Genomic DNA, 27,251 nt, shown 5'->3' with positions numbered 1-27,251 from the left:
CAACATCACAAGGGTCTATCAAATCAAATTTCTTTCTCATTTCTCAAATCATATCAATTTGTGGATTCCTAACTCAACACATTTTAGGTCAAAATATTTTAATCTTCCTTAACATCAACAAGGTATCAATGCATTGAACCATAACCGACTCGACATTTGGACAAGGATATGAAGACTCAATACATAATAATTTCAACAATTTAACTCATCAAAACCATTCGAAAAATACCAAGACTCATTGCAACTTCAATATCAACATTTCTCAATTTGCCATCCAACTCTCATTTAAAGGTACTTGAGACATCAACCCATAGTAGGGATATAGAATTTCCAATATCAATTATAAATTCATAGTAAGGAAATAGTGGAATGATAGTATAAATCAAGGCTTAACAAATTAAATCATCATACTCTCATAATCAAATACTTTTTGGACATAATTCCATCTCAATATCATACACATATCGGATGACATAATCCCATAGCTCATGGATAATAATATAAGATATAAAACCATACTTCCAATTCATGGTAAAACATGTAAAATCTCATGTCAATGTAATTCAACAAAAATACCGGACACAAGATCGAAAGGATAATCTTGTTCAAAGCCCCACATACCTAAAAATGGAAGATGAATATGAACTTCCGACTCTAGAACTTTATTCACGAAAATAAAAGGTGCTTCTCGAAGCCCTTAACATGATCAACTTGAATCCCAAATCAATTTAAAATTTCTACGATTCAATTAAGAGACATAAAAGGATGAAATTTGGAGTAGTAGGGTTGGGGTTTGAGCCTTAGGAAATTTTGGAGAAAAATGAGCTATTGAATGCTCTTAATGGTCGTAAATCCATGGTTTACCCGGATGAATTGGAGTGAGAATGACCAAAATACCCTTAAAAATCAAATAATGTCAAGTCTGTCCTTTGGTAGACTGTTTTGATAGGATGAAGTTGATCGACCATAACTTTTTGCTCCGATGGCCAAATTAGATGAAACCAATTTCATTGGAAAGAGGACTTTCAGAGCTTTCTGTTGATATATAGTAGTTCACTCAGATCATTATGTACAAGGAGTTATGATCGTTTGAAGTTGACCCTAAAATTTGCCTGGCCTCAGTATTTTTTTCCTGCACATTTACTGTTTACCACTATTCACGGTTAGATCGAAATGATCATAACTCATCGCCCGAGTGTTCGTTTTGGATGATCCACATATCGTTGGAAAGCTTATTCGATTCTCTACGCGATGACGGGTTGCATATCAAGAAATTCTACACAAAATAATTATTAATCATGATAAAGAACAAAATTCAACACATTTTTGTCCGAGATCTTAACGAAAAAAATTTTCAAGGCATCACAATAACCCTTGTAATTGTCCTTTATTCCAAATATACCCTTTTTAGCCCTAATTTTCTTTTACTCTCCAACATATTCATTTTGCTCTCAAAACTAAAGATGCAGATTTAGTTTTTATTTTTTTTGAACTGAAATAAAATTGTAAAAGGTCAATGTCGAATTAGATGTTTTAATGAGGATTTCTCAAAGGCTTTTTCCGTTGAGATGCTTCTCAAAGTTGGGGAACGAGTTAATCGTGTAGCATTTTCGTAAGCAGTGATCATCTTCAAAGGCATTTTATCTAGACAATAGAACATCCCGTGAAGTCTCATTTTCTTATTCAATCAAAGGGGATATCAATTTAACGTAATCATGAAGAAACAAATAATCTTTTAATATATAACTTTCTTTTTCAAACACATAAAAACATTCAACACTTAAACTCTTAAAAAAAAAAATTAGCGCACAATTAATAGTCATTCATGAAAATATTTTTAATATATATATATATATTAAAATATATATTAATTTTAATTTGAATCATTTTAGCAATAAAAATTAATAATAATCAACTTTATATATTATTAACAACTTATAAGGGTATTTCAGACATTTTGACAAAAGAACTGCTTAAAAGCACTTATTTACCAAACACATCAATAACTTTTTTTCAGTTTCAGCACTTTTACCCAAACATGTAACTGCTTATTTTTAAAGTAAGTTCAACACTTTTAAACAACTTTTTAAAAGCCATTTTTTTCAGCCTATCCAAACGGGTCCTTAGACACTCGAACAAGAATCTAATCCCGACACTCGATTCGAGACCCGACCTCGATACCTAAATCCGAATATAACCTTGCTACCCAAACTAGGACTCTACCCTAACTTCTGAATCATGATCCGACCTCGATACTTGAACCAGGACCCTACCTCGACACTCAATCTGAAACCTAGCTCCTACTCCCAATTCCAATTTTAGATCCAGACATAATGACGAATCTCTACTCAAGACTTGACCTCGATCTCCAACTTGGGACCTAACCCCAACAACCGAATCCCAACTCCAAACTTGAGATCGAGCCCCAATTTTTAAAACATAGTTCGATGTCAGTGTTGGAAGTTGAATCTTGAATCGAGATCGAGAGTTGGGTCTCGAGTAGAGAATTGAGAGTCAAATTTTGAATTAGTGTCGAAAATCAGTACGCAAGACTTGGTTTAGTGTGAAAAGTTGAGGTTTGAGGTTGAAGGTGAGTTTTGAAAAATGTTTTTCTTACTTTTTGAAGGAAAGTCATTTTTCTTAAATTTGAGGAAAATAAGTTAATATGAGAAAATTGGAAAACATAAATATTTTTCTCCGCACCAAACATACTCTTAGCGCATTTGGCCCTGAGATTTTTTTTTCCAAAAATTATTTCATTTTGGTAAAAAAGTGAAATTATAGTGTTTGACTATAAAAATTATTCTACTTTATTAAAAGTTTCATAAAAAACTCTACTAATTTATTTTTATGACCAAACACAAATCCAACTCAAAATATTTTATTTTTCATGGGCAAAAGCCTTCTTAACGAGAAAAGGTTAAAATCAAGAAATTATATGTCATAGACCCAAATATGGGTGACTTTAGATATTTGACTCCAATAAGATATTTGACTCAAATGTCTTTAAAGATTATTTTTCCTTACTTTTTAAGTATAGTACAAGTACCATTTTACCCCTCTACACCTCAAATATATTTTTAATCTTTTCATACTCATTTGTCTCTCAAATTTTATATTTTATTATTTTCACTTTTTTATTTTTTATTTAATTTTATTATTCTATTTTTTATTACTTTCACCTTTTCACTTTTTTTATTTTTTATTTAATTTTATTATTCTATTTTTTATTATTTTCACTTCTTATTTTTTTCTTTAATTTTATTTTCATGTTTTAATTCATTTGTCTCAACCTTTATTTTTTTCTTTTTTTCCTCAAGCATTATCTATTTTTTTTAAATTCATTTGTCTTTAACCTTTATTTTTGTTTTTTTATCAATTCTCATTTTTCCCTTATTTTTCTCAAACTTTAGTTTTATTTTTTCCTCTCATTTTTATTTTTCTCAATTTTTAAAATTCTTCATTTTTTCTTAATCTTTATTTTTTTCTTGCCTTTTTTTTCTCAATTTCTTTGTTTTAAATTTCTCTATTTTATTTGATCGTTTTTTTCCTTTTCAATTCTCTTTTTTCCCTCATTTTTCTCGAACTTTATTTTTATTTTTCTCTTATTTTAATTTTTCTCAATTTTTTAATTCTTCACTATTTTCTTAATCTTTATTTTTTTCTTTCCTTTTTTTTCTCATTTGTTTTATTTCTCTATTTTATTTGATCGTTTTTTTCTCAACTTTTATTAGATCTTGCTAATAAATAAAAAATTAGATAATCCGCAAAGAGATCTTTTTTTTGACATCAAAGCAAATTTAAAAGCATGAATTATTGTTACGAAGCTCTTTGAAAATTCTTGAGATGAGTCATGTATCTAAGGCGAGAGTTGTAGAATATCTCATAAATAAAGACATAACGTGATAGTATCAACTCTTGCCCATGGGGTATTATTTATTATTTAAAAGTCCTTGAGCTAAGTCTTGCCTCTAAGGCAATAGCTGTAAAACATCTAATAAATGAAGACATAAGTGGTAGTGTCAACTCTTACCCGTGGGGCATACTTTGTAGTTTGAAAGTTTTTGAGCTAAATCTTTGCCTTTAAGACAAAAGTTGTAGAACATCTCATAAATGAAAACATAATGTGACAGAGTCAACTCTTGCCCGTGGGGCATAATTTATAGTTTGAAAGTCCTTGAGCTAAGTCTTGTCTCTAAGACAATAGTTGTAGAACATCTCATACATGAAAATATAATGTGGCAGGGTCAACTCTTGCCCGTAGGGCATAATTTATAGCTTGAAAGTCCTTGAGCTAATTAAGTCTTACCTTTAATGCAATAGCTGTAGAATATCTCATAAATGAAAATATAACGTGGTTGAGTCAACTCTTGCCCGTAGGACATAATTTATAGTTTAAAAATTTTGAGCTAAGTCTTGCCTCTAAAATAATAGTTGTAGAGCATCTCATAAATGAAAATACAATGTGGTAAAGTCAACGTCTGCCCGTGGGGCATAATTTATTGTTTGAAAGTCCTTGAGCTAAGTCTTGCCTCTAAAGTAAGAGTCATAAAACATCTTATAAATCAAAATATATTGTGGTAGTGTCAACTCTTGCCCATGAAACATAACTTGTTGTTTGAAAGTCATAAATCGTGCTTCTACAATGTGGTATTGTCAACTCTTGCCCATAAAATGTAACTTGTTGTTTGAAAGTCATAGGTTTTGTTTTTATAATGTGATAGTGTCAACTCTTGATATAACTTGAATAGAAGAAATCGAAGAAAAAACAAAAATAATAAAAATCACAGAAAAAGAACAAAATGAAGAAAAATATTTTAAAAAATCAAAGAAAATGTGGAAGGTAAGAGAGAATGGGAAAAAATAAAAAAGGATTAAATAAAAATAAAGGTCGAGAATTTTAAAAAAAATTAAAGAAAAAAAGTTTTCTTTTTTTTATAAAAGTAGACGTTGAGAGGTGTAAAACAAAAAAGTAAGGGTTGAGAAAAACTAAAAAGAACAAAAAATAAGAGGAAAGAAAAAAATAAAAAATCAAAGTAAAAAAAAACAAATTGAGAGGAAGAAAAGGAAAAAGAAACGGTTTGAGAAAAATAAAAAAATAAAAAGAGAAAAGAAAAAATAAGAATCAAAGTAAAATTAACACTGTGTTTGAATGGTGCTTTGACATGGTTTCATAATATATGGTACTGTACGGTATGATATGGTATCGTACTGTACAGTTAAATACAATACAATATTTGAATAAATTGTACCGTTCACTATTGTTTAATAACAGTTTTATTATTTGGTTTGACGTATGGTATTATATCGTAATCGATAAGTTTACTAAAATGCCCTTAATTATTATAAATATTAAATTTATCAATAATTACTAATAAAATAAATTTATCATAATCTATTTACCTGCCTACATCAGGCCAACACAGCGAGAACAAACAATAAATGAGCATAGCAGTTATCGATAAAGAGTGGCTTTATATGAAATCTCAACTTACATAATAAAAGTAAAATAAACTATTCCATAGACTTTTTGAAGAACACAATTACAAAGATAAACCTTAAGCAATTGACAAAGAAAGTCTGTCAAAATAAATCACCGAGCCCTGCCATTCTTAGGCATATATCATTCATCAGAAAAATTGTGGATACATTTAAACCATGATTGCACACTTACATTCACAACAGAGATGAGAAAGATTCAACAGAAACATTCATCGGTAACTAAACTGTAACTATTGTTAGTGCTAAAGTTCAGATTAGACACAAAAATTGAAATTCAAGGTAGTCGAAGATGTTCTAACAACAACATCAGCATAATTGGAAGAAGGGTGAGATAGAATTATAAAAGATTTGATAAGGGCATAATTGAAAACATAAATTAGATAATCATGGATACCACCAAATCGGTGGTTCAAAAGATTGAGGATTTTCATGATATCCTTACCATAGAACTAAATCATATTATATCATATATTTTGAAAAACAACAAAAACCAACATGATATTATTACTAATCATATCATACCATACCATCAGAAACCATCATCCAAACAATTACTAAAAAATAAAAAAAATAAAAATTAAAAGATATAAATATAAAGTTATTATCTATTATAATATTCATTTATATAATTTACTCCACTAGTTAGAGAAAATTTATTCAAAAATATTAATTAAAAAATAAAGACTATTTTTTTTTTAATTTGAGACTAAATTTTAAAAGCCGACCAATTTGTATCTGTTTCTCAAATTTAGCCGGTTAAAATCATTCAAAAGTTCGTCATCCCTTAGTTAATTACTGCCCTCCCATCACAAAACCCCACCTCTCTTTGTTCACGTTTTTTTTTTCTGACATTTTTTCTGCAGCTTCCGAAACCCTCGCCCTAATTCCCCCCACCTAGATTCCCACTTTTCTTATCAAATATCTTATCGATTGAGGTAGAGCATCTTTCTTATCAAATATCTCTTTTTATACACGCATTCGATGTTTTTTGCGTAATTGTTTACTTATATTATAGAATTTTGATGTTGTTGTTATTGGATCTGGCGTATATTTGGTGTGTAGTAGTAATAGTAGATAGCTAAATATGGGAGAAAACAAGGAGAACGATGCTTATGAGGAAGAGCTTCTTGACTATGAAGAAGATGACGAAAAAATCCCTGATTCCGCTACAAAAGTCAATGGCGAGTCCGCCAAAAAGTGAGATCTCGCGCTAGCATTAAATTTTGGTTTGTTGTATATTTTCTAAAAATTTCAATAATCCTATGTTCAATCATTATTCTAACCCTCATTAGTTAGTTTATTAATTAAAGTTTAGACTTCTTTATTTTTGTTTTTGTATTTACGGAGGGGAAGTATCTGCTTGCGAATTTTTGTTCTGCTGAAATATGTTCTTCTTTTGCTGCCTCAAAAAAAGCATATATCTCCTTTTTTTTTTTTTCGGTTTGTCTGAGCTCTTGACTTCCATACGGTAAAAAATTAGAGGTTTTAATGAGTAATCTACACCTATTGAAGTTTTTCTTTTGTTGTGTCTGTATTCTTATGTTGGAGTAATTTATCTGCTTGAAAATTTGACTGCTTTTTTTTGAGGAAATGAAGGATTTCACTGCTTTGCAAAGTGGCCTTTTTATTTTGTCCTCTCTTTATTGGTGTAGAATCTAACTGGCATAAATAGAGTGGAATATAGAGGGATTAATATAGCCAAACCTTGCTTGTTTGTGATTGAGCTGCAGTAGGGCCAGGCCATTATTTATATTTTAAGAAGTCATTTTATTTATTAATGAAAAGAAACGTGTCTGAGTATCTTGAAATACGGAGGATTCATGTAGTCAATTCCAACTTGTTTGGGGGGAGGCTTACTTGATTGATTTTTATTCTTTATCTGTGATCTTGTGCTTGGATTTTTGGTTAAATATTCCTGTCTTTTCCGGTGTATGCAGGGGTTATGTTGGGATTCACAGTTCAGGTTTCAGAGACTTTCTTCTAAAGCCAGAGCTATTGCGGGCAATTGTCGATTCTGGGTTTGAGCATCCTTCCGAAGGCAAGTTACCTTGTAGCTGGGTATTTTTGTCCTTCTGAACTAAAATTGTTGATTTCAGTACTATCCTGTAAAAAAGTGATGACCAGCTAATATTAAGCTTTCTTATACTACTCTTTGAACTTACTTGTGGTGTGGACTGTTCTGTGTATTTTCTCACTCAGTTCTTAACCTTGTGGGCTTAACCTTGTTTTCCCCGAAGCTGACAATCAAGAAATAAATACACGTTTGCCTGATTTTACCAAAATATTACATTCTTGTTATGTGGACTGGGAGTATAAGCATTTTTAGGGTTTAAGGTTGAGTACAAGGCATATTCCATACCTAGCTTCCTCTTGTTTCTGGTTCAAGCAGAAATGGGAGGGTTTTTTGTACTAAATATAAGAAATGTCGTGTCGAGTTCCTTTATTGAAAAATCGTAGTTTCAGAAATGTGTTGTCATGTCTTTGTAGTGCATGTTTATGGATATTGTTATAATTAGAATACCTCTAGCTCTAAAGGACCCAAAATACAGAAATAATTCCTCTTTACATTTTGATGTGCAAGACACATATAAACAGCATGACAACAAGGGGAAAAGAAGGTGAATAATCAACACTAGCTTGCCAGATAAGATAAAATGTATCTGCTGCCGTAAATAATTAAAAAGATTGATCATTCAATGACAGAAGAATTTAACAAATTTCCAACTTCAAACTACAAAAATTGTATCTACACAAAAAGAAAACCTCCCCTTTACTAAGAATAGAGATTGAGTACAATGAGTTGCCAGCACAGCTAAATGTACAAGTAACCAGACCAAAAACAGCTCGTGAGAAACATAAACTGTCTCAAAAATTACAAAAAACACTACAGGTTCTCTTAACAACTACACCTTACTGTCAACTATTTGGTATAATCACTAGTAAATTCAGGAATTTTTATAATATTAGGTCTCTGATAACCTCAAAATCCATAAATTGAACTAATTAAACCAAAATATTCACTCTTTCAATTTGGATATCCAATCCGATGTGTTCTTTGCTGTCTGTTACTTTATAGGAAGTTTGACGGAATCTAGTCTTGTAGGGGAGTGAGGGAATCCATAAGAGGACATTGACATTTATGCAGTTGTGATTGTCAGGTCCAACTTTTCCAACTGAACCTTTTATTTTGGCTTGCATTCACCTTTATGTACTTGTGGGCTCAGTCCTTTATTTTATATTGAGCTTGTTAGCTTTCTATGTATCATATTTCTCGGGAGAGAAACTATTGTATGGTTTGAATTTTGTTTTTAGTTGTTGACGGAACTACATACTATAGCAGGGTTTTGGTCTCAATTTTTCCTTTTAGGTTTGGTATTATTTTTTTTAGGGTTTTTGGAGTGTACTAATTAGTTCACTTTGTTTTGGATATGCTAGACCATAATCTATCTCTTACAATGTTGTTGACAATTTTTTTCCAATTTCTGTTTTCAGGTAAATTACTCCTATCACTACTAATTTGGAGATGTACAATGGTAAAATTTTAAAACTGAAACTGGGGTCTCGTTGGCTCCGATGTATTTGGTTCATCATCAGTGCAACATGAGTGCATTCCACAAGCTATTCTGGGAATGGATGTCGTGTGCCAAGCTAAATCTGGAATGGGAAAAACTGCTGTTTTTGTCCTTTCAACTCTGCAACAGATTGAGCCCATTGCTGGTCAGGTTGCTGCCCTGGTTCTATGTCACACTAGAGAATTAGCTTATCAGGTATGTGTACTGATCTGAAAGTTTTCTGCTTTCCATTCACTCAATGTTAAAAGGATTGTCAAATTTGCTCAAGTTATGAAAACTGTTTAATCTGCTAACTGAGTACACTATCTGCAGATCTGTCATGAGTTTGAGAGGTTCAGCACTTATCTGCCCGATATCAAGGTTGCTGTTTTCTATGGTGGTGTCAACATCAAACTCCACAAAGAGCTGCTGAAGAATGAATGCCCTCATGCTGTTGTTGGAACTCCTGGAAGAATACTTGCATTGGCAAGAGATAAGGACCTGTCCTTGAGGAATGTGAGGCATTTTATACTAGATGAATGTGACAAGATGCTTGAGTCACTTGGTATGTCTTAGCAAGCATTTTTTCCAACTCTCACTGCTAAAATTCCTATGATCTTTTCTTTTGGTTGCTAAAATTCCTATGATCTTTTCTTTTGGTAGTTTTTTCTCAAGTATATCTGTTACATGTGCAGACATGCGGAGAGACGTGCAGGAAATCTTCAAGATGACTCCTCATGACAAGCAAGTCATGATGTTTTCTGCTACTCTCAGCAAGGAGATTCGCCCGGTTTGCAAGAAATTCATGCAAGATGTAATGTCCTGTGGCCAGTTCTTGAATTTAGAAGTCTGTCGTATTTCCATAATTTCAGCTTTCTGCAGGCGATAGTTGTGACTTATTTGGTATATCTTTGTCTAAACTTAATTTTACTGGGGAAGAGAACAAAGATGAGGTGTCTCTGGAGCTGGTTGCTGTGCTGAACGCTAGTTTTTCGGCTAAGCTTGTAGTTCTTCGTTTTCTTGAGTTTGTGCGTTGATGTTTGTTCTTACATGTTCTTGTCATATAGTTAAATATGTCAAGAGGGGTGGGGAAGGTCTTCAGTCGAAATGGGATAACCTGGGGGTTGATGCTTGGAGTCCCAATGGAAGCTTTTTGATAAGTGTTGTAGAAATACGATGAGCAAGAATGGGACTAGTTGGGTGATTTTACTCTAAGCTGCAAGGAGAGCTCACAGATGGAGGACCTACATCCATCGTTCATTTCGTAATCAGATTCCGTTAGCTCACGAAGCTCCTAATATCGTTTGCTATAACCTTTATTCCTTTCAGCCAATGGAAATTTATGTTGACGACGAGGCCAAGTTGACACTGCATGGACTTGTACAGGTACAGCTTCAAAGCCTAATCTTTTGCTACATTTTATTAGTTACAACTATCTTCCTTAAGTTGCTTCTATTTGATGGCAGCACTACATCAAATTGAGTGAAACAGAGAAAAACCGGAAGCTGAATGACCTGTTGGATGCTTTGGACTTCAACCAAGTTGTTATTTTTGTCAAGAGTGTGAGCAGAGCAGCAGAGTTGAACAAGTTACTGGTGGAGTGTAATTTTCCATCTATCTGCATCCACTCTGGCATGAGTCAGGAAGAAAGGTCTGTCTAACTGTTGTGTTCAACTCCTTCTATGTTATCTGTGTATGCAGTCCGTTTTTAATCGGTGTCAATTTTACTACTACTACCTATTGGAGGCCGTGCCAACATGGCCCAATATGCTGTTTTTTTAATCAGAAGTTATGTGACACAAGAGAAAGTCAACCAATTTTTTTGTTTGATTTTTGAATATTTCAAGTTATTGATGATTGATTTATAGTATTTTACATACTTTTCTGATACTATATGTACATAATTTCCAGATACTATATGTTACTATATTTGTCTCAAATTATGTGGCACTAATAGAATATTTAAGATAACCAATCAAATTTGTTATATAGTTGTAGATATTTTAAGTTAATTATTATAATTTTCAAATAATATATGTTACTCCATTATATGACATTGATAGAATTTATAAAGTCAAACAAATTTTTTTTACATCTTTCAAATATTTTAATTTGATTATTATTGTGATTTAGATTACTTTTCATGAAAATTTCAAATTATATATTCCAATTTATGTGCACTAATAGAATTTCGAGCCGACAAATTTCTTTTATGTGTCTCCAAATAATTAAATGATTAGTTATTGTAACTATTATACTTTTTACGTAATTTTAAATACATAACATAAAACTAGCGTCATTTGGCTCGTGCTAAGCCCGACCCAAACTACATTAACATTTATATTTATAATTTTTTCTGTTTTTTGCTACTCTTGTTTTTTGTTTGTTTTTGTAACATTATAGTATTAGTTGGAAGTAGTTCAATAATTTCTCAATATTTTTGAAATGTTAAATCATATATCCGTTTCAATAGAAGAATATCTATTTCCTTTTTTTACACTCTTTTAATTCATCTTTCCGTATGACTTGTTTACGACTACAAGATTAAAGAATATTTTGGTTCTTTCCACATATATCTTAGTTTAAGATCACAAAATTCAAAAATCTTCGTCACGCTTTTAAACTTTTAAACTTTGGGCTAAATCAAAATCACACAAACAAGTTAAAGTGAAGGAAGTAAAAGCTTTTGTAAGTTAAACAACAATATTTTATTAGAGTATATTTTGGACTTTCTTTTATTTTTCAAACAAATGCATGCACTAAAACTGTTTACCTTTTTAGTTCACTGAATTTTTTAAAATAAAGTTTTTAACAATCTAGAATGATTGTTGTTTTATGTTGAATTACCTTCATTATTTTTTTCTCAATTAAACTTATTGACTAACCCATTTTATTTCAAGAAATACAATATTTAAGTAATATAAAAAATATTTGATGCTACAAATTATTGTATGATTACGCCAATAAAGTTAATTTATAAGTAAAGATAACATTTAAATTAAATTATTGAAAGCCTGGTTTAGCAAAATACTTTTGTATGTTCTTTCAATGAATGAAATCTTAAAAGATTAGTAAAACTTCAATTAGGATAAAATACAACAACAACAACAAACCCAGTGTATTCCCACCTAGTGGGGTCTGGGGGGTAAGATGTACGCAGTCCATACCTCTACCTCTGAAGAAGTAGAAAGGCTGTTTCCGATAGACCCCCGGCTCAAGGCACGAGATACCACACAAACGCATAGTAAAGCACAGAAGCAAATTACATAACATTAATACGGCACCCATAAGTAATATAAAACAGAAGAGAGCAGAGGAAAGCACACAGATTCGTAATGAAACATGGAACACGGAACACGGAACACGGAATCATAACAGGAATAAAACCCCCACCAAGTAATTCCCTACACTAGCAACCCAAACTGGCCCTAGTCCTCTGCCGTAATTTGCGTCCTCTAGACCTTCCTATCTAGGGTCATGTCCTCGGTGAGCTGTAACATCTACTATAACCACATAAAAAATAATTTTAATAAAAAATAATTTTAATCATGTTTAGATAGCATATTTTTCCGTCGAAGGGGGTTCGGACGAATCCCCTAAAGAGGGATGGCTCCGCCTCTGCTGGGGAGGGTAAGATGTACGCAGTCCATGCTGACAAACATCATTAATTAACAATAATTTCACTTGAGGTGGGTTAAGTTTTAAATTAAAAAATAAACACAATTATCTTATTACCATCGTTAAATACTTTAAAAAGGTGCCTAAAATGTAAATTATAGTCATCCATCTCAATTGAAAAATGAATTTCAGAATATAGTTAATTAATCTAATTTTATGTGCGTGCAATTTTAGCGTAAAATATGCCTGAATCCCTGGATCACTTTTTCCCTCAAAGGTTTGTGGTATTAGTTGTGTGACAAGTACAAGGACCAGAAGTGTTTTCAATGTTTGTTGCATCTCTCCAAATTTCTCTTTTTTGCTTGAGTTATTTCTTGTGCATATGTTATTCACTCTGATCTGGCATTTGTGTGAATTATATAGAGATGATGTTGTGCTGCTGACATCTTTTTACTTGCATGTTATGTAAGTTTAATTCTTGTCTGCTTGGTAGACTGACACGCTACAAGGGTTTCAAGGAAGGACACAAGAGAATTCTTGTGGCAACTGATTTGGTTGGTAGAGGCATAGACATCGAAAGGGTGAACATTGTTATTAATTATGACATGCCAGATTCTGCAGATACTTATCTACACAGAGTATGTCCTGCCTGTCTTTCAGCTCATTGCTTTAGGTTCTAAGCTTGTCCTTGTAGTCTTATTATATGACCTTGAATATATTGATAGGTTGGAAGAGCTGGTAGATTTGGAACTAAAGGGCTTGCCATAACTTTTGTGTCATCTGCATCAGATTCTGAAGTTCTCAATCAGGTTCAGTCAGACCCTCATGCTTTCACTCTGTTATGCTTAATAATACCATCCACATTAATACTATTTCCTTGTGCTTTACACCAATTGTAGGTTCAGGAGAGGTTTGAAGTAGATATTAAAGAACTTCCTGAGCAGATTGATACCTCTACATACAGTACGTATTCCTTGATACTTAGTTCTGAAGTTTTGTTGGCTATATTTGATGTTACATTTTTATTCCGCTGACAGATCTGATTGTGAACGTAGCCACAATGGTTATATATGAGGATAAAATAAAGTTGATTGGATAATTCCTGTGGCTTTTGTTAGATGGGAAAGGTACTAAAATGTGGGATTGGTGATTGGTTCATGTCGCAAGTTAGAATCCTTGGGATTGGTGATTGGTACATGTCGCAAGTTAGAATCCTCATTGTTAAGAGCCAGGGTTGGTATTTTGGTAGAGGGAGGGAAGACGTGTGTGCCATAACCAATGATATTCAGAAGTGGAGAGAGTGGATTTCTGTCATAGAAAAAGAATATTTCTTTGTATGTTTCGTACTCTATATTCTAGATTACTGCCTTAGTGGTTTATAGAGGAAAAGGGGATGTATAGTATAATCCTTTGGTGCCTACTAGGAATTGCATGATTCCGTGAGTAGGTACGTTTCGTAAGTGGTTTGTAACTTGGTACAAATAGTGTTCACCTTAAAGATTGAACAGTATGTGATATGGTGCAAAAAGTGAGACATTATTCATCTTCAATATATTCATAAGTGGAAAAAGTGGATTCTGTTGGAGAAAAAGAATATTTTTTTTGTACAGTTCGTACTCTATTTTCTAGAATTACTGCCTCTTACTGGTTTATAAAGGAAAAGGGGATATATAGTAGAACCCTTCTACTAGGAATTGCATGATCCCTTGAGTGGGTATTTTTCATAATACTGATTAAAAAGAAGTTCGTGATTTGATGCAAAAAGTTGACATTATTCATCTTCAAATTTTATTGCTTTTGGGGTATTTGGGGTATTTTCTAGGTGAAGATATAGTCTTCTGTGGATTATGTATTTGTTGCTTATTTGTTCAATTGCATTTGGGAGCTTAATCTCGTGCATCTTTGTATGCAGTGCCATCTTAATGGTAATGAGATCCTCTGCAGATGTGCCAGTTGTCTTGCCTGAAGACATGAAGTGATAGTGAGGTTTATGCTTTATGTATCGACATGGTTCTGCATATTGCGCTGATTAATTTAAAGAATTGTGGAGACTTGCTGTGCTTTGGCACTTTCTGGATTTGCTGTTCCCTTAATGGATTCTATGTTGTTCTTGCATTAGCATGCAAATGTCTCGATGTTGTGATATCGAGTTATGAAGTGTTTTAGCTAATACCCAAATGAATTTATTCTGCATTTGCTTCGGGTACTTTTGCTAGCTAATGTTATATAGCCGGCTAGATGAGAGTTATTTTCCTCAGAAGTTGCCTGTGCGAAATGATTTTTTTTGCAGCTTGTTGAAGCTTGGGTATCATCAGCTGCAATTGCTGAAATTCATTGGGGGATATCACCGTGAACTTCTGTGAATGCCGCCACAGTGGAAATGATTATGCACCTTTATCCCGGCCGTGCTGTGGTTGGTTCTTTGGTTACTGGGTACTTTTACCTCTTTCTACCCCATATGTCAAACTAGTCTCCTAGCAATTATCAACGGTTCTAGACTTTGTTGCAGGGCGATGTTGACTTGTGTTAGGTTCATTTTTGGTACAGTGTGAAGTGACAATTCCAGGTTCCCGAATGCAAAGATTCATACATCATCTCCGCTCGTCTTGACTGTAATAGCCAACTTTTCAACTGCTTAATTCCTTTAGGCAGATTTCTTGCCGACAGGCTGATTTGCTGTAAGTTATCTCAGAAACAAAGGCAATCCCATGGTTCGTTTTAATAAATTCATTTACTGACATTGTATTATGTCCTTCCAATTTTTAACATGCGAACCAACTGTAATGACTCTTATCCTCGTCGCGGTATAGCTTAGTGTGTCAAATTTGGGTTAATATTCTTTTCGGATGAAGGGTTAAAAGTTTCAGTAGGCTAGTCTTGGATGAATTTATAGTGTGGTGTGGTCTAGGTAAATTCGATAATGTAATAATTATATGAATTAAGATCATAATGTGTCAGGTAAGAGGTTAAGGAATTCATAGAAACTTTTGTAAGTGAATATAATGTTTGACGTAAAGGGGTTAGTTTGGAATGTCAACATTTTTTAGGATAAAGGTTAAAAGTTTTAGTAGGCTAGTCTTGGACGAATTCTTAGTGTGGTGTGGTCTAGGTAAATTCGGTAATGTAATAATTATATGAATTAAGATTAATGTGTTAGCTAAGACGTTAAGGAGTTCGTAGAAACTTTTATAATTGAATATAATGTTTGACGCAAAAGGGTTAGTTTGGGATGTCAAATCTGAGTCTGTGTTGTAAAATTGGTCAAAAAGACTGTTTGGAGTAATCGCCACGCCTGCGCTGGTATAGTGGGAGGCAGGCTGCTACTACGGGCTTGCTTCCTCGCTATAGCGTAACTTAATAATGATTTGCTAAAGGCTAGTCTCGAATGAATTTTTAGTGCGGTGTGGTCTAGGTAAATTCGGTAATGTAATAATTATATGAATTAAGACCATAGTGCGAGCTAAGAGGTTAAGGAGTTTGTAGAAACTTTTGTAATTGAATATAATGTTTGACACAGAGGGGCTAGTTTGGGATGTCAAAATCTAATGTTGTAAAATTGGCAGAAAAGTCTGTTTAGAGTTATCGCCTCGCTTGCGCTGGTATAACGGGAGGCAGACTGCTACCACGGGCTTGCTTCCCCGTTATAGCTCAAGTTAATAATGGTTAGTCTTGCTATAGCCGATAAATCCCTCTATAATGGGTTGATCCCGCTAAAGTAGTGAGGTTGCTATTGCGGGAGTTGAACCGCTATAGCAGACTATGCGCAATTAATAGAAGACGTTATTTTCATTCCACACTCGTTCAAGGCCGGGAGAGCGAATTTAGGGAGAATTTCACCAGTTTCCATCTATATTCCTTAGTTGAGGTAAGTTGATCCACCAATTTAACTAATTTTTCATTAATTAATTCCTAGAATCTCTAGGTTTTGATCATTGTGGAGGAATTAACTAGATCTAAGTTGATTTTCTAGTGTAAAGTATTGAAAACAAGGTGTAAGACTTGAATTGTGATCAAGGGTGGATGAGTTTTTATTACATGGTTAGAATTCGTTCTCGTAAATGTGAATTTGATAGAATTAAAGTGGAATGAAGGTAGAAAAACCCTAGAATAAGGGAATGATCCATAAATTTGACCCTTGGGCTATGAGATTAGATTGTAATTCTTAAAATTGTTAGAGCATTATTTGATTAGTGATTATTATGTTAGTTTTAGACCACAATCGAGTTGAAATTTCAAGAAAAAACAAGACTTAAGTTCGTTAGAGCATTGTAGGACTTGGATTGAGGTAGGTAATTGTTGAATTGGACTTATAAACTCAAGTAATTTATGCGTGCATTTAACTTCCTATTAATCTCCTTATTGCAATGCACGCTATTGAATGTTGAACTTGTTGGATAATTACAAGTTGGTTTGATCACTTGAAATGAGATTCTATAAAAAAGGTTTGTGATTGTAAACTATGGGTGATTGTAAATGTTGCGATATTGTGAGATGATCTGGTAAAGATTGATCGTCACAGAATTGATGGATTTAGAGAGTATAAGGGTGTGGACGTTGGAATAAGGGTGACATAACACTTTTGGGTTAAGTGTGCAGACACTAATTGTCTAGGTTATTTTGGTACATAAACTAAGCTTATCCCCTGCAGGTCATGGCTAGTATACATTTATAAAACCCTTAGCATATATGTACATGATATTGAAAAGTTTGATGGTTCTTGGAGGGGACAAGTTTATATTGTTGTTTTTCAATATTGGATCGTGGTGTGGTCCAGATTATTGATATAGTAGTTGAACTGAGTTAATGTTGTTGGAGTTCAATAAAGGAGGTGTTTGAGTTGTCTGTTTTATAAGTCTTGGTGGTTGACTTGATTCCAATTGGCATTTGGGGTTTCCAAATTGGTACTCAACCTCTTCATTCTATTATTTCGCATATGGTGAATACAAGAGCAAAACAGTTCGAAATGGAGCTTCCACATAAGCGGTTCTGGCCATGGAGCCCACATCCCGAGGTAGAGGATGGGTGAGGAGTAGTGAAAGAGAAATAGGAAGAGAAGGATAACACTTGACAGAGGTGGATCCCGGGCTGTAGTTAATCCAGACAGGCTAAGATTTGAGTCACCTCTCCCCCCTCTCCTCCCCCGAGGATCATCATGATAAGTTTATTAATGAGGAGATTTCAAAACGAGGGAAGCCGTACTAGTTTCGGGAGGTGTACCCCTCCCCATATTCTAAGATGATTCAACAGGTCCTTAGTTTTCTGAGTGGGCTAGCCGGTACAGGGGACATACCTACAACGCCTGTTCACCAGCATCCGAGGGTACAATATGATGCTGCAGTAGGCCCTAGTATGGATGAGGTTTCTAGGACATAAGTTTTCCCTCGTCTGATATTGGGATCTATTATGATTGGGATTGAGCATGATATATGAGTATGTTCTTGAAGATGAAACCTCCATCTTTTCTTGCTTTTGGGACAGAGGATGCCTTCAAGTTTATTGTAGACTGTCATAAGAGGTTGCAAATGATGGGTCTTGTGGAATAGCATGGTGTAGAATTTGTGACCTTTCAATTACAAGATGATGCTAAGCAGTGGTGGAGGGCGTATGCGGAGTGTCATTCTTCAGTTTTACCTTTGTTGACATGGACTCAGCTCTATTCCTTACATTTATAAAAGTATGTGCCATGTACCTTACATGACAAGAAGAAGTATGGGTTTCTCGCCCTTAGACAACGCAATATGATTGTTGCAGCCTATGAGGCTAAGTTCCATACTTTGTCCAGATATGCCACCACCCAGTTGCTTGATACTGAAAAGGAGAGGATTCGCCTCTTTATGAAGGGTTTGAAAACTAACTTGTAGGTTTTAGAATTGCAGATAACTACATTAGGAAAAACCTTTAATGATGTGTCTGATTTTTGCACGGAAAGTAGAAGGATCAAATAGGTTGGGCATGTAAAAATAATGCTGAAAAAGGCCCGAAATGTAAGCAACTTTAGCGGATCTTATCCCGAAATGTAGGCAACTTTAGAGGATCTTACTCCAGAGGCCATGGTGATCAGGCCTACCAAGCACGTCCGATTCAATTCGATCTGACAGTATCTACAGGGGTCCGTCAGGGACCACTCAACATAATTCAGGTGTGGGAAGCCTAGGGGATTCATATTTTTCTGCTAGCTATCCTTCATTGGATCAGGGGCTAGTTATACATGTGGTAGTGTTGGGCATTTCCAAAGGAATTGTCTTAATCGTAAGCAGTCAGGTTCTCAGGGTCAATAGTAGTCTAGAGTATGGTTTCGCCTGATAGTGATAGTGGTAGAAATGGTGGAGGTCGTCCATAGGATGGACATGATGGTTATCGGATGGGTCGTGCTGGTAATCGGGGTGGTGGTAATGCAAGTAGAAATGGTGGATAACATGCTATAGAGGTTTCTCAAATTGCTGATAGAGCCCATTGCTATGCCTTTCCAGGCAACTTTGAGGTGGAAGCTTCAGATGTAGTCATTACAGGTATCATTCTTATCTGTGATCGGATAACTATAATCTTTTTTTATTTAGATTCTACTTAATATTAAAGTTGCCTTGGCTTTGGACATAATTAGCTATATGCTTGATTCACCAATGTATGTATCTACTATAGTTAAAGATTATGTGGTGGTGACTCCAGTATATCTCTGTGATATTTATAGGCTTTAAAACTTGGGTAGATTTGGTGATTCTGGATATGCTAGATTTTGATATCATCTTGGAAATGACTTGGTTGTCCCCGTATCATGCTATTCTGAATTGTAATGCTAAACTATAACCTTAAACATGCTGATGATGGATAATTTAGAGTGGAAAGTTATTTATAAGTTTGGTCCTGTAAAAATAATTTCCTTTCTCTGTGCTAAAATTTTAGTGGGGAAGGGGTGTTGAGCCTTCTTGGCATATCTTTGGGACACTAGTGCAGAGGTTCCCTTTATTTTTGAGTCAGTTTCGGTAATGTTTCAATTTCAGGACGTATTTCCTACCATTTTGCCTGGTATACCTTCGAATTGGGACAGTGAATTTTGAATTGATCTGGAGTTGGGCACTCACCCTATTTCCATCCCTCCGTGTAGGATGACTCTGGTTGAGGTAAAAAGCTTAAGGCTCAGTTGCACGAGTTGCTTGATAAGTTTTTTTTTCGTCCTAGTGCTTCGCCTTGAAGTGCTCTAGTGTTGTTTGTTAAGAAAAATTGCTCTAGTGTTGTTTTTTAAGAAAAATAATGGTAGCTTGAGAATCTGTATATGCTATCAACAATTGAATAAGGTAACCATATAGTGTAAGTACTTGTTGCCCAGAATAAATTGTTCTGACCAGTTGCAGGGTGCTTCTGCATTTTCCAAGATAGATTTGAGGTCATGGTATCACCAGTTGAAGATCCATCGTGATGAGGATATTCCCAAAATAGATTTAAGAATTCATTATGGGCATTACAAATTCTTAGTGATGTCCTTTGGTTGACTAATGAGCCAAGAACATTCATAAGTTTGATAAATGGTATCTTTAATTTTTTTTTGGATTCGTTTGTTATTGTATTTATTGATGGCGCTTTGGTTTACTCTTAAGTGTAAGGAGGAACATGCAAGGTATTTGCATAGTCTTAGATATTTTGAGAGAGGAGGCTTTATGCTAAATTCTCTAAGTGTGAGTTTTGGATGTCGTCCCTGTCCTTTTTGGGGGCATGTGGTTTCTGACAATGGGGTGAGTGGATACCCAAAAGATTAATGCTGGTAAGAGTTGGGCAAGACCTATATCCGTGACTAAAGTTTGGAGTTTTGTAGGTCGTGCTAGTTATTACTGGATATTTGTCAAGAACTAAAACCGATATGTCCATGTAGAGGAGAAGGGTAGAAAGGAACATGAAGGATATGAGGTCTACGATAATAGTTGTATGGTGGTAGGAGACTTGAATCGAATGAGATTGAAGGTAAAGATCAAGATGGAGAGGAAGCCAAGATTTAAAATGAAGATGTCGGCCGAGACTTGTTGTTATCGAGCTTGCGGGTTCTCCATGTTTTGCGTACTATTTTGAGTGGCTTTCTTTAAGTGGCCAATTGAATGAGGTGAAACTGTGAATTTGTGGGCAAATTTCTCTCAAGATGGAGAGGATGATACAAGAATAATCATAGAGATGAACTTATGAGAATGAGCGTCGAACCCGAGACTTGAAGTGTGCAAGTGAAGTGCAAAGGAACACCATATCACACACCAAGAACCGGCCATACATTACACTCCATACATAGGCACCTTTTGTCTTTCCTTCATTAAGGACTTTTGGGACATTTCACTTATGTTTGTAATAAGTTTATAAATAGACTAGTTTTAGGTCTTTAGTTCTTTAGTTGTTTATTGATATTGAAAGTTGTAACACTTGAACCAAACTCTCTCTAGTGTGAGGAGTGTACCACCTTAGTTTAGGGCTTGGAAAAGCCACCAAATCCGAAATGAGGGTGATGCTAGGGTGGAATCGCTAGTATTGCCAAACATTGTTAAAAACCTTGGCGCTTGAGTGGTTCACGCCCTCTTGTGTCATTGTAAGAGTGTTGGTGTTGCCAATTACAAGTATTAAGGGTCTTAGTGTGTGACATACACTTAGGTTCTTAGTTCTTGTGAAAGTTGATGTCTCACTTCCTATCCTTACACTTCTTGTAATCGTGTTTGTGTTCTTCTTCTAGTAAAGTCGTGTATTGTTGTTATCTTGTTGTTGGCTGTTTTTGGTGTAAAGTACACCTTGTATCATCTCGTTCTTGTGGTATTATTGTTGGCCGAGACATGTTCCCGTTTTGGTCCTCGATTTGTCTTATGTTTTGTGTCTTGTTTCCATATTGTGGGTTAATTCCATTATCATTGATGATACAAGTCAAATGGCCACCTTAATTTTTGAAGACATGATTGGAGGTCATCATTTAAAGGCTCAAGACTTGGTTACCCCGAGGGCACAAGAATATGCAAGGAAGATCCGTTTTGAGCACAAGCAAGGCCGTGTGTGGAAGATTGCTTGGAGCATTGAAGACTTGAGGACTCACGGTTTTGGACAACACTTAATGGGTCATGATTTGATCATCTTCATTAAGGTTATTTTGGTCACTTCATTGGGTCCAAATGCACTCCATGACCACCCTACCCTTTAAAGTCATTGTTGTCATTTTACCTTATCTTGTAATAGAATATAAATAGAACATTTTAGGTCTTTTTCTCATTAGTTGTTCATTGATGTAAGACTTGAAACATGAAACACCTTTAGTTGTAGGGCTTGGAATAGCCATCACACCAGAATGAGGGCAACAAGTGTGGATATCACTTGTGTTGCAATATTGGGTTGAGACGTTGGTGTTTAGAGGAGGTAAAGTTCCTATTGTGTCAACGTAGGAGTTAGGTTAACCGTTGTGTATAGTGTTAAGGGTCCAAGATTACCATATTCTTGGATTCTTAAGATTATACCAACCAAGGTCTAACTATATTTTCATTTTGTTTATGTTGTAATCGTTTGTTTGTGTTCTTGTAATTCAAATCCATGACTTGTTGTTCTTGTTCCATTGTTGTTGTTCTTCATCTTCTTGTTGTTAACATAGTTTGTTGTTAGCTATTTTTAGGTGATAAACACATGAATATATTGTGTTCTTGTTGTTGTTTGTTGAATCCGAGTGTGGTCTTCAAAAGGGTTCTCAGATCTTTGATCTTGTGGACTGATTTTGAAGTATGTTTCGTGTTGTCCTTGTAGTTTGGTATCATTTGGTATCAAATTCATCTTTGATTTTGTTCTAATAAGATCAATCTTGGGCTTGAGACTTGAAAAAAAAATATAAAAAAAAGAGTTGAAAAATAAAAAAAAAATAAATTCAGAAAAGGAGTAATCTGCCCGTTCTTGTTGTTTCTTGGCCGAGAAGGTTGTTGTTCTTGTTGTTGTCTTGGCCGAGACATGTTTCTTTGTGACTAGATCTTGTAGTCTTTTGTTGTTTAAAGTGTTTCTAGTGTTGGTTTCTTTCTCACCAACATTAAAAAGTGTCCAAATCTAAGCTTGAATTTGAACTTGTTGATGTTGTTAATGTGAACAAAGTGTGGCTGATTTGATGTTGTTGTCATTCTAAGCCTTGACCTTATTGAAGGCCTTGTTTTTGTGGAGTTGGGCGTTGGAATTTGTTGTTGTTCTTGGTGTTGTTATTGTGTTCTTGTTGTTCTTCACCCTTTTCATCTTTTGTTAAAGCAAAAAGTGAACATTAGATCCACAAAAGGTGAGACCAAGGTGTAGTACTTGTTGGTGAAAGACTTGATCACATCACTCAAAAAACTTGACAACCACTTTTCACCTACTTTCCTTGATTTAAGGACCTTGTTTCAAGGAAAAAGTACCAAGAAGGTCAAGTCTTGTTTTGAACTTGAAAATAAAGCTCCAAGACCAAATTTCCCTCAATTAACCAAATCCACCATTTCCAAATTGTAGATTGGTTAAGACTTGAAATTGGAGAGTAAAATTTTGACAAAATTGAGGCCAATAGTAGACTGCCACATTACTAAATTACTGTTCACGCAACATTTTGAGTTTAATTTTTAGATTTCTTAGTTTCATTTTGTTGTTTCTTAGTTTCATTTGTTGGTTTGAACACTAATTGACGACCTAGAATCTCCTACTAGCTTGTTAGTTAATTTTTGTCCCTGTTTGTTCGTGTTAGCTATTTGTGCTTTTCTTGTTTTTGAATCATAGAATTTCTTGGTTCAAGTTCGGACATTATTTCCTTGAGTCTTCAAACAAAGAATCCATTCCAACCAAGGAGTAGACTCACCCCTCGACTCATCACGAACTACAAGCCGACTTGCAACACTTGTGAATCCAAGTGTGAAACGATCAAGTGTATGAGAGTGTGGTGAGGTTGTTTCGAACTAACTTGTGTTTTATTTTGTAGACTTGTTCTTTTTTTTTTTTAGGTGCAATTACGATGGAACCCGCGGCTGCAAGTGCTATTTTGGCTAAACTTGAAGCCATTATCCTTCAATGGGAAGTGATAAATAAAAGGTTGGATCATATGGGAGTTCCAAGGGAGTAAGTGGGCTACCCGAACACACGTCAAGATAAAGACCGTAGCTCATGTAAGCTACGCGGTAAAAATGTTATCCCCTACACTCATATGAACATAGTTGCGGTTTTACCTAGTGTAGGAGTGCATGGGTCTTCATTTTGTGATACTCTTGATATTGTTAGGTTAATGAGGACCAAACTCTTGTTGTAGGTACCCAAGCACTAGTTGATCCTTTAGATGACGAAATTGATTCTCCCCGTGAGAGTGATTTGTGTCCATCTGGTGCTAGCACTTACAACTTGACTAAGGTTCCATTATCAAGTGATAAGAGTATTCACACACTAGTTGGCCCTTGTGAAAAACAAGGTGAGTCTACGTTGGTATGTGAATTGCCAACAACTAGTGAGGGTGAGCAAAATGATCAACCGGGCGTAGATGATCTTGATTTGCTTGAATATTTAGAAAACCTGAGTTGTAATTGTCTTTGTGAAGATGATTTTGATTGTGGTCCTTTGGCTTCCCGTGATGGTTTGTACGTATATGAGGACAACTCTTGTGAAAGAGAAGGTGATATGTGCTTAGAAATGCCATCTACTTCGTCTTTATGTGTTTCTTATATTGGGCATATTCCTAGTGGAAATTTTGAAACTAGTAGAAGTGCATACATGGGAACCCTTTATTTAAAGTTGACTTATGAAACACCTTTCTCAACCCTCTTTTAGTTCATGATTTTTTCAATAGTGATAAAAAGGGCTTGCTTAATTTCGAGGATGACACCCTAGGGGAAAGTGAGAGTGGCCGAGACGTAAGCCCTTGGTTACGTCTCCCATTCGATCCCGGTAACTTCTTAGGGTGTGAAGGGTGGATAGTTGTTGGTCGGTCCACTTGTTTGAGTGATATTGTTATATGTGTTAGGTGGACTTTACTTTCAATTAGGACACCACCCCTTGATGGTGATTCCTTTCGCCAACTCCTTTGTAATTTTTTTTCTATGTCCCTCGTGATTATAACAAAGGACGTGTGGTTATCTCTTAAATGTGTACCTCCTTGGCATGTTGATGTTGTTTATTATACTAATTCTAACCCTCATGTCATGAGGATGTGGTGTTTGTTTGTCTTCTCTTTGTTCTTGCAAGGTTTGGATTCGAGGTCGAATCCTTTTCAAGAAGGGAAGGATGATACAAGTCAAATGGCCACCTTAATTTTTGAAGACATGATTGGAGGTCATCATTTAAAGGCTCAAGACTTAGTCACCCCGAAGGCACAAGAATATGCAAGGAAGACCCATTTTGAGCACAAGCAAGGTCGTGTGTGAAAGATTGCTTAGAGCATCGAAGACTTGAGGACTTACGGTTTTGGATAACACTTAATGGGTCATGATTTGGTCATCTTCATTAAGGATATTTTGGTCACTTCATTGGGTCCAATGCACTCCATGGCCACCCTACCCTATAAGGGCATTATTGTCATTTTGCCTTGTCTTGTAATAGAATATAAATAAAATATTTTAGGTATTTTTCTCATTAGTTGTTCATTGATGTAAGACTTGAAACATGTAACACCTTTAGTTGTAAGGCTTGGAATAGCCATCACACCAGAATGAGGGCAACAAGTGTGGATATCACTTGTGTTGCAATGTTGGCTTGAGACGTTGGTGTTTAGAGGAGGTAAAGTTCCTCTTGTGTCAACGTAGGATTTAGGTTAATCGTTATGTGTAGTGTTAAGGGTCCAAGATTACCATATTCTTGGATTCTTAAGATTATACCAACCAAGGTCTAACTATCTATCCATTTTGTTTATGTTGTAATCATTTGTTTGTGTTCTTTAATTCAAATCCATGACTTATTGTTCTTGTTCCATTGTTGTTGTTCTTTATCTTATTGTTGTTAACATAGTTTGTTGTTAGCTGTTTTTAGGTGATAAGCACATCAATATATTGTGTTCTTGTTGTTGTTTGTTGAATCCGAGTGTGGTCTTCAAAAGGGTCCTCGGATCTTTGATCTTGTGGACTGATTTTGAAGTGTGTTTTGTGTTGTCCTTGTAGTTTGGTATCAGGTTCTAGTATCCATTATAGCTGATAGAGGCACGCAACTGACCCCCAAATTTTAGCATAAATTTTAAGTGGAGTTGGCATAAGGCTTGATCTTAGCACTGCATTTCGTCCTCAGACTGACGGACAGTCTAAGAGGACCACATGCTAAGAACATGTGTTGCTAACTTTAGGGGTCATTAGGATCAGTTCTTATCAATGTACGAATTCTCATACAATAACAATCATCACCATAGCATTGACATGGCCCCATCTGAATCTTTTTATGAAAGAAGGTATAGATCACCCATAGACTGGTTTAAGGTGGTTGATGTGAAATCTTTGGGCATAGACTTAGTAAAGAAAGCTCAAGAGAAGGTGAGGTTCATTCAGGATAAGTTGTTGGCAACCTAAAGCCAACAAAAGAAATGTGCCAATCAGAAGGTAAGATATCTCTCTATAGTGTAAAGATCTTGCTATAGCGAGGCCCCTATAATGGGAATTGGGCCATTATAGCTAGATTATGCATAGTAAACAATAGTTTTTTTGACTTAAAACATTATTTTCATTCCAAATTTGTTCAAGGCCCGGAGAGTGCAATTTAGGGCGTTTACTAGCTTCTATCTAAATTTATTTTTTAAGGTAAATTAATCCACTATTTAACTAGTTTTCATTAATTAATCCCTAGAATCTCTGGATTTTGATCGGGTGGAGAAATTAACTTGATCTAAGTTGACTTTCTTGTGCAAAGTAGTGGAAACAAGGTGTAAGACTTGGGTTTTGATCAAGGGTGGATGGGTTTTGATTGTATGGTTAGAATTCATTCTTGTAAATATGAGTTTGATGGAATTAAAGTGGAAGAATGGTAGAAAAAGCCTAGGATAAGGAAATGATTCATGAATTTGACCTTAGAGTTGTGAGATTAGGTTATAATCCTTAAAATTGTTAGAGCACTAGTTGATTAGTGCTTATTATGTTGTTTTTAGACTCTAATCAAGCCGAAGCTTCAAGAAAAGGCAAGCCTCAAGTTTGTTAGAGCATTGTAGGGCTTGGATAGAGTTAGGTAATGGTCGATTTGGAGTTATAAACTCAAGTTGATTTATGTATGCATGCTAATTTTCTATTTGTCTACTTGTTCCAATGCATGATATTAAATGTTGAACTTTGTTGGATAATTAAACAAGTTGGTTTGATATCCTGAAATGAGATTATGTATAAAGGGTCTGTTTAACTATGTAAGTGTGGTTGAACTATCTCATTATGTGATTGTACATGTTGTGGCATTGTTTGATGTTGTAAGATGAACCGATAAAGGTTGATTGTCACAAAATTCGTAGATTCAGGAAGTATAAGGATGGGGATGCTGGAATAAGGGTGACATAACACTTGGTTTGGGTTAAGTGTGCAGACACTAATTGTCTGGGTTATTTTGGTACATGAACTGAGCTCATCCGTTGTATTTTATGACTAGTGGATTTTTATAAGATCCTTAGCATATGTGTACACGATA

At 34.9% G+C, this 27,251-nt stretch overlaps 1 protein-coding gene across 4 annotated transcripts; it reads left to right on the top strand.

Moving 5' to 3' along the window:
- Positions 1–6,251: 6,251 nt before the first annotated feature.
- LOC107838872 (DEAD-box ATP-dependent RNA helicase 15) lies at positions 6,252–15,409 on the top strand. Of its 4 annotated transcripts, none has more exons than XM_016682107.2 (12): positions 6,252–6,437; positions 6,565–6,699; positions 7,440–7,540; positions 9,097–9,269; positions 9,387–9,618; positions 9,749–9,867; positions 10,383–10,439; positions 10,520–10,704; positions 13,165–13,309; positions 13,397–13,480; positions 13,571–13,634; positions 14,584–14,864. In XM_016682107.2, exons 2-12 carry the CDS (start codon positions 6,587–6,589, stop codon positions 14,592–14,594), a joined length of 1,284 nt encoding a protein of 427 aa, XP_016537593.1. In that variant the 5' UTR covers positions 6,252–6,437; positions 6,565–6,586; the 3' UTR covers positions 14,595–14,864. The 4 variants fall into 4 exon arrangements, with proteins under 4 accessions (XP_016537593.1, XP_016537594.1, XP_016537596.1 ...); XM_016682108.2 differs by having other exon boundaries at positions 6,276–6,437; positions 6,568–6,699; XM_016682110.2 differs by lacking the exon at positions 14,584–14,864 and adding an exon at positions 14,962–15,409 and having other exon boundaries at positions 6,277–6,437.
- Positions 15,410–27,251: the final 11,842 nt, after the last annotated feature.

Source organism: Capsicum annuum, chromosome 8 (genome assembly GCF_002878395.1).
Source record: "Capsicum annuum cultivar UCD-10X-F1 chromosome 8, UCD10Xv1.1, whole genome shotgun sequence".
In the NCBI taxonomy this organism is placed as follows: domain Eukaryota; kingdom Viridiplantae; phylum Streptophyta; class Magnoliopsida; order Solanales; family Solanaceae; genus Capsicum; species Capsicum annuum.
This window is presented reverse-complemented; position numbering and strand designations above follow the sequence as displayed.

What these genes read in the sequence shown, in the direction of transcription:
- LOC107838872 (XM_016682107.2), top strand. Translation starts at nt 6,587, where the DNA reads ATGGGAGAAAACAAGGAGAACGATGCTTATGAGGAAGAGCTTCTTGAC. An exon ending in CAAGATGCTTGAGTCACTTG is followed by an intron (nt 9,619 to 9,748) that starts GTATGTCTTAGC and finishes TTACATGTGCAG; the next exon opens with ACATGCGGAGAGACGTGCAG. An exon ending in ATTCTGAAGTTCTCAATCAG is followed by an intron (nt 13,481 to 13,570) that starts GTTCAGTCAGAC and finishes CACCAATTGTAG; the next exon opens with GTTCAGGAGAGGTTTGAAGT.